This window comes from Ranitomeya imitator, chromosome 1 (genome assembly GCF_032444005.1).
Source record: "Ranitomeya imitator isolate aRanImi1 chromosome 1, aRanImi1.pri, whole genome shotgun sequence".
Taxonomy (NCBI): domain Eukaryota; kingdom Metazoa; phylum Chordata; class Amphibia; order Anura; family Dendrobatidae; genus Ranitomeya; species Ranitomeya imitator.
In genome coordinates, this window is record NC_091282.1 from 113,163,270 (window position 1) to 113,170,640 (window position 7,371).

Genomic DNA, 7,371 nt, shown 5'->3' on the forward strand with positions numbered 1-7,371 from the left:
GGTGCGACAAAACAATCCCTGAAATCAGGAGAGGAAGCAGTTCATTCACAGAGCAGTGTAAGCAGAAACTGGTCTTGAAATATTCAATGTGTATAGTTCTTCTGATTTGCTATGTCACTTTCCAAGTGAAGGGCATTACAGTACGCGTATGTTTGCATGGTTACAACCAATCACATAGTGATCGCTAGTTAGAGGTTAGTGGTCATAACCATGAATACCTAAGCTCCTGCAATGCACTACACATGGGATAAGCAACATAGCTTATCAGAAGAACTATACTACATTTCTAATTGGAGGTATTTGCTAATATTATTACACCTACTACATATTGAGATAGGATCTTGGAGATGGAAATATCCCTTTAACCGCTTAAATGCTGCAGTCAATCTCCAGCAGCAACACTTAAAGGGAACCTGTCACTCCAATAATCGTATCTGAGCTAAGCCCATTCTGTAATGCTGTAGATAAGCCCCCGATGTAATCTGAAAAATAAGAAAAACAGGTTATATTATACTCACCCAGGGCCATTGTGGGTCCAGGGCCTCCCATCTTCTTACAATGACGTCCTCTTCTGGTCTTCACGCTGCGGCTCCAGCACAGGTGTACATTGTCTGCCCTGTTGAGGGCAGAGCAAAGTACTGCAGTGCGCAGGCGCCGGACTTCTCTGACCTTTCCTGGCACCTGTGCACTGCAGTACTTTGCTCTGCCCTCAACAGGGCAGACAAAGAACGCCTGCGCCGGAGCCGCGGCAGGAAGACAAGAAGAGGACGTCATCATATGAACATGGGAGGCCCCGGACCGGACCGCGACGCCCATCGGACCGGACAGCAGTGGGACCGCCCCTGGGTGAGTATATTCTAACCTATTTTTCTTACCTTTCAGCATACATCAGGGGCTTATCTATCCGGAATGCTGTAGATAAGCCCCGGTGGCCTTATCTCATATACTATTTTTGGGGTGACAAATTGCCTTTAAAGGGAACCTGTCACCCCGTTTTTTCAGATTCAGATAAAAATACCGTTAAATAGGGCCTGAGCTGTGTGTTACAATACTGTATGTAGTGTACCCTGATTCCCCACCTATGCTGTGAAATACCTTACCAAAGTCGCTGTTTTCGCCTGTCAATCAGGCTGGTCTCGTCAAATGGGCGTGGTGACATTGCTCTTTCTTCCCCCAGATCTTGCTCATCTTTCCGTTGGTGGCGTAGTGGTTTGCGCATGCCCAACTGCCGAATCCACTGCGCAGGTGAAGAAAAAGAGCGCGATCTGCGCTATTCCCCTGGTTATCGGTGGGGGTGGCCATCTTCCTGAGGCCGCGCGTGCGCAGATGGAGATCGCGGCAGCCAGTTTTCTGAAGCCGAGTTCGCATATCTGCTTCAGAAAAATGGCCGCCGCGATCTCCATCTGCGCACGCGCGACATCCCGCGGCCATTTTCCTGAAGCCCCGGGCAGCAGAGCACTCCATCTGTGCACGCGCGGCCTCAGGAAGATGGCCACCCCCACCGATAACCAGGGGAATAGGGCAGATCGCGCTTTTTTTCTTCACCTACGCAGTGGATTCGGCAGTTGGGCATGCACAAACCACTACGCCACCAACGGAAAGATGAGGGGCAAGATCTAGGGGAAGAAACAGCAATGTCACCACACCCATTCGACCAGACCAGCCTGATTGACAGGCGAAAACGGCGACTTTGGTAAGGTATTTCGGCAGCATAGGTGGGGAATCGGGGTACACAAAATACACTATTGTAACACACAGCTCAGGCCCTATTTAACGGTATTTTTATCTCAATCTGAAAAAACGGGGTGACAGGTTCCCTTTAAAGGACATCATTGCCAATGCACAAGCCCCAACTTAACTTGGCCCTCCCGCGATCATGTCAAACCGATGCACTAACAATGTTGTCAAGGGCCCGTTGAAGGATCCTGTGGCTGCCATCTTAGTCCTCTTGTGAAGCCCAGGCACAAGCTTCTTTGGAGAATTGCAATTTCACTAGATACTGCAATACTTTGGCATTAAATGATGACAGATTCAAGTAAAAAGTGAAGTTTTTTTTTTTTTTTTAAATATAAAAGAAAAATGGTTTTAAAATTATAAAAAAAACACACTTATAGACTGGGCTTTTTTGGAAAAGACAAAACTATTGATATTGAAATTAATACGTACACTGAATGCCAAAGAGAAAAAAAATCCTGAAGCTCTAGAATTGCCATTTTTTGGTTGCTGCACTGACCAAAATAACCCAAAAATATGACCGACTCTTACAGGGTTAAAAGGGCTTTACAGGTAAACAGACTTAACGTAAGGTCGGAGGAGCAATACACTTATTGGAGCAGTAACGTCCACATATGGAGGATGTGAGTGGCTCTGCGCTGATCTGCACAGCGGACGGATCAGACGGGGGAAGGAGGTGCCCGTTTCTTACATGCACTGGTCTGCCCTGTAAATCTGAGGGGTGTATGGAAAAAAAATAGCAAACTAGCACTAGGTATCAACTGTTCCTTGTGCACAAAGTTTGTATGGACGTTCCCAAATAGCTGTGCCATATACAGGTCCTTCTCAAAAAATTAGCATATAGTGTTAAATTTCATTATTTACCATAATGTAATGATTACAATTAAACTTTCATATATTATAGATTCATTATCCACCAACTGAAATTTGTCAGGTCTTTTATTGTTTTAATACTGATGATTTTGGCATACAACTCCTGATAACCCAAAAAACCTGTCTCAATAAATTAGCATATTTCACCCATCCAATCAAATAAAAGTGTTTTTTAATAACAAACAAAAAAACCATCAAATAATAATGTTCAGTTATGCACTCAATACTTGGTCGGGAATCCTTTGGCAGAAATGACTGCTTCAATGCGGCGTGGCATGGAGGCAATCAGCCTGTGACACTGCTGAGATGTTATGGAGGCCCAGGATGCTTCAATAGCGGCCTTAAGCTCATCCAGAGTGTTGGGTCTTGCGTCTCTCAACTTTCTCTTCACAATATCCCACAGATTCTCTATGGGGTTCAGGTCAGGAGAGTTGGCAGGCCAATTGAGCACAGTAATAGCATGGTCAGTAAACCATTTACCAGTGGTTTTGGCACTGTGAGCAGGTGCCAGGTCGTGCTGAAAAATGAAATCTTCATCTCCATAAAGCATTTCAGCCGATGGAAGCATGAAGTGCTCCAAAATCTCCTGATAGCTAGCTGCATTGACCCTGCCCTTGATGAAACACAGTGGACCAACACCAGCAGCTGACATGGCACCCCACACCATCACTGACTGTGGGTACTTGACACTGGACTTCAGGCATTTTGGCATTTCCTTCTCCCCAGTCTTCCTCCAGACTCTGGCACCTTGATTTCCGAATGACATGCAAAATTTGCTTTCATCAGAAAAAAGTACTTGGGACCACTTAGCAACAGTCCAGTGCTGCTTCTCTGTAGCCCAGGTCAGGCGCCTCTGCCGCTGTTTATGGTTCAAAAGTGGCTTTACCTGGGGAATGCGGCACCTGTAGCCCATTTCCTGCACACGCCTATGCACGGTGGCTCCCCAAGCCTGGAATCGGTCCTTCTCCACAATCTTCCTTAGGGTCCGGTCTCCTCTTCTCGTTGTACAGCGTTTTCTGCCACATTGTTTCCTTCCAACAGACTTACCATTGAGGTGCCTTCATACAGCACTCTGGGAACAGCCTATTTGTTGAGAAATTTCTTTCTGGGTCTTACCCTCTTGCTTGAGGGTGTCAATGATGGCCTTCTTGACATCTGTCAGGTCGCTAGTCTTACCCATGATGGGGGTTTTGAGTAATGAACCAGGCAGGGAGTTTGTAAAAGCCTCAGGTATCTTTTGCATGTGTTTAGAGTTAATTAGTTGATTCAGAAGATTAGGGTAATAGGTCGTTTAGAGAACCTTTTCTTGATATGCTAATTTATTGAGACAGTTTTTTTGGGTTATCAGGAGTTGTATGCCAAAATCATCAGTATTAAAACAATAAAAGACCTGACAAATTTCAGTTGGTGGATAATGAATCTATAATATATGAAAGTTTAATTGTAATCATTACATTATGGTAAATAATGAAATTTAACACTATATGCTAATTTTTTGAGAAGGACCTGTACTACTTCTTTATAGCAGGAAAGCCCATCAGGTTAATGTCACAGTATTCTGCCGTTTTGGTGGCATTTCACAGCAGTCTAATGTGCATGTGTTCTCTCAACTTGTCAGTCCCATGTCAGCCATCCCTTATAATCTGCTTTATGTTATATGAAAAGGACTCCTGTATAAATTAGAGTAAACTATACCTTTTTGTTTCTGAGGTAGGCTTTTTTCGCTGAAATTCGGCCTCGTTTTGCCTCCAGCTGCCGAACTTTTAGCTGAAGTTTATGGAATTCTTCTCTCTGTAAATGTATGGACAATGCCATGTCTTCTGTTGCAGGCATTGCATCCATACTTTCATACGCATCATAGTAAACAACTTCTTCTCTTTTCTCTGGGGATAGTGGAAAATTAAAAACATGTCGTTGGACAAAAAATGTATGTGGGCATTTCTTAAAGGGGTTGTGAGGCTATAAGTTTGCAGTTACTCTATGTGACTGTGGACTTGTGAATCCTCACATTATGTGCACTGTGAGAATATTCAGGTGCTGGGAGCGGCGGGCGGGTGACCAAAAGTAGGTGATTTGCATACATGTGGTCACATGCTGACTAGACGTGTGTAGCCTCACTCAATGCAGTGCATTGAGGCCAGGCCAGTCTAGTTGGGAAGTGTGCAAATCGCTTACATGCAGTCACGTGACCGCCCAAATCCTGGAGCAGCCTCACAGTATGCGCAATGTGAGGATTCACAAGTCTGCAGAGTTGTACCCTATGGCCGTAAAACACCTTTAAGTATGTCTGATTCAGTGTCACGTAACAGACACTGCAGACGAGGAGAAGACCTCTGGATTGTCCAGTACTTTTCTTTTTTTTATATGTATATATTTTATTTTTATATGACTTCTGAAAAGCAAAAGAAAAAAAAAAAGACAGCTAAGGCTTGTCCTAATGATTTTATCAAGTGATCCCATTGCCCATGCTGGGCACCAAAGTCTCCAACTAGCAGCTTTTCAGCCAGTAGGTGAAGCCCACTGCTGTACATACATCTGTACCAGAGCCCGTGTATAATGGGTGCCACGGCAGTATCTCTTATGTATTCCCACCATCGTGCTATTCACTGTGTCTGCCACTCAGCTTATCCTCATGTCATGCAGAACTTCAGACTCTGTTACATACCCCTGTGGGCTCCACATGGCTATAGGGAGGCATGGACAGTTCCTGCAGGAATTTAACTCTGCTGTGTCCTGCACAGTTTGGATTCCAAGGCAATCACCAACCAGCAGGCACTATATTAGGGACCTCCTCCCTCCACTCCTCACCTGATCTAAGGTCCTAGTTCAGTCTCTGTCTAGATTCCTATAAGGTGCACTCTTGTATTGTTTCTTCAGTTTTCTGATCCGGCTTACCTACCCGTTTATCCTTCGCTTGGCTGCGTACATTGAACTCGTGCTGCGTGCACCGACCCTGGAATGACTACCATGTCTTTGCCTCTGTCCACCTATACCTTGTACCTGTGCCTCGGCTGCAGACCCGGGGACAGCCCTGGAGTGGTACCTGCTGACTACCGAAGAGAAAGCCTACCCTCACCCACTGAGGCTGTAGAGAAGACCTGGTTGTATCTTACCAACACGCTTCCAGGGCAAGCCCGGCCCGTGTGTCCATACCCAATAGCGATACAATGGGTGACCAAGCAATGTTACAAGGTAAAGCCTGAAAGGCTCGCCGTTACCCATCAGATCTTGTGTTTTGTATTTTCAAATAATTTCGCAAGAGAAATAAAGCTTTATTTTCGTATAGGTCTTGGAAAACCCCTTTAGAAAATACTTAGGTTTGAGTTTGCTCCAAAAGTTTCCAATTCATTGAAAGAACGGGAAGTGAAGTTGCCATCATGTGAGATCGGGTAAAGAGAAAATCACCTAATACCAAGTGTGTAATGTTGAACAGAAGGGATTATATCGTGATCTTCAAGGACACGAGAGTCCTGTATTCATGGGAAGCAGTCAGGTTCTTCCTCTGGTGTATAAGTGACATGCGCTTCCACTTCTGCACAGGTCTCTCACCTGAGATCTGCCGCTTGATGCTTTCCAGTTGAGCCGTTAGCAGCAGCTCCTCGCACTTGAGAATCTCAAACTGTACTTCATATAGCTGGAGCTGATGACCGTAATAATCCGCCTCCAATTGGTCTAATACGGCTAATGCTTCTGTTCCACCATGTAAACTCTGCATCTAAATGGTAAAAAATATAATCTTGATTAGCTCATAGGAGAATATATGCGAAATCCTTGCCTAATAAGGAGATCAGTCTACCGCTCGCTTGTTTGTCTCCTATGCTTCCTTGGCTTTCAAATTGGAACAAACAAGTAACAGGCTCGAATAAGAAAGGCTAAGAGCCCGACTCCTGTGATTGTGTGCAGGCACAGAAGATCGATGTGACACCAAAGTGCTGGCACCAAGCAGCAAGTCTCCATTCTCGTGCCTGTGTGAAGAGGCGGACATAAAAATAAATAAAGAAGAGCACAAACTTTCATAGTATGACTGATTTGCCTTACAGGAAAGATATGTATCTTGGTACAGTGTTAGAAAGTGGGTAGACGATGACTAACATGGTATAAAGATACATATACAGTGGGGCAAAAAAGTATTTAGTCAGTCAGCAATAGTGCAAGTTCCACCACTTAAAAAGATGAGAGGCGTCTGTAATTTACATCATAGGTAGACCTCAACTATGGGAGACAAACTGAGAAAAAAAAATCCAGAAAATCACATTGTCTGTTTTTTTAACATTTTATTTGCATATTATGGTGGAAAATAAGTATTTGGTCAGAAACAAAATTTCATCTCAATACTTTGTAATATATCCTTTGCTGGCAATGACAGAGGTCAAACGATTTCTGTTAATCTTCACAAGGTTGCCACACACTGTTGTTGGTATGTTGGCCCATTCCTACATGCAGATCTCCTCTAGAGCAGTGATGTTTTTGGCTTTTCGCTTGGCAACACGGACTTTCAACTCCCTCCAAAGGTTTTCTATAGGGTTGAGATCTGGAGACTGGCTAGGCCACTCCAGGACCTTGAAATGCTTCTTACGAAGCCACTCCTTCGTTGCCCATGCGGTGTGCTTTGGATCATTGTCATGTTGAAAGACCCAGCCACGTTTCATCTTCAATGCCCTTGCTGATGTAAGGAGGTTTGCACTCAAAATCTCACGATACATGGCCCCATTCATTCTTTCATGTACCCGGATCAGTCGTCCTGGCCCCTTTGCAGAGAAACAG

General features: G+C 44.5%; 1 protein-coding gene across 1 annotated transcript in view; it reads right to left on the minus strand.

Annotated features, from left to right (window-relative positions):
* Nucleotides 1–7,371, minus strand: part of JMY (junction mediating and regulatory protein, p53 cofactor) — a 113,053-nt gene that overhangs the window by 22,362 nt on the left and 83,320 nt on the right. The window contains exons 5-6 of the mRNA XM_069749859.1: nt 6,157–6,322; nt 4,303–4,490 (exon numbers count right to left, since the gene is read on the minus strand). Of these exons, the coding sequence (XP_069605960.1) occupies nt 4,303–4,490; nt 6,157–6,322 (354 nt within the window). The remainder of the gene's footprint in view (nt 1–4,302; nt 4,491–6,156; nt 6,323–7,371) is intronic.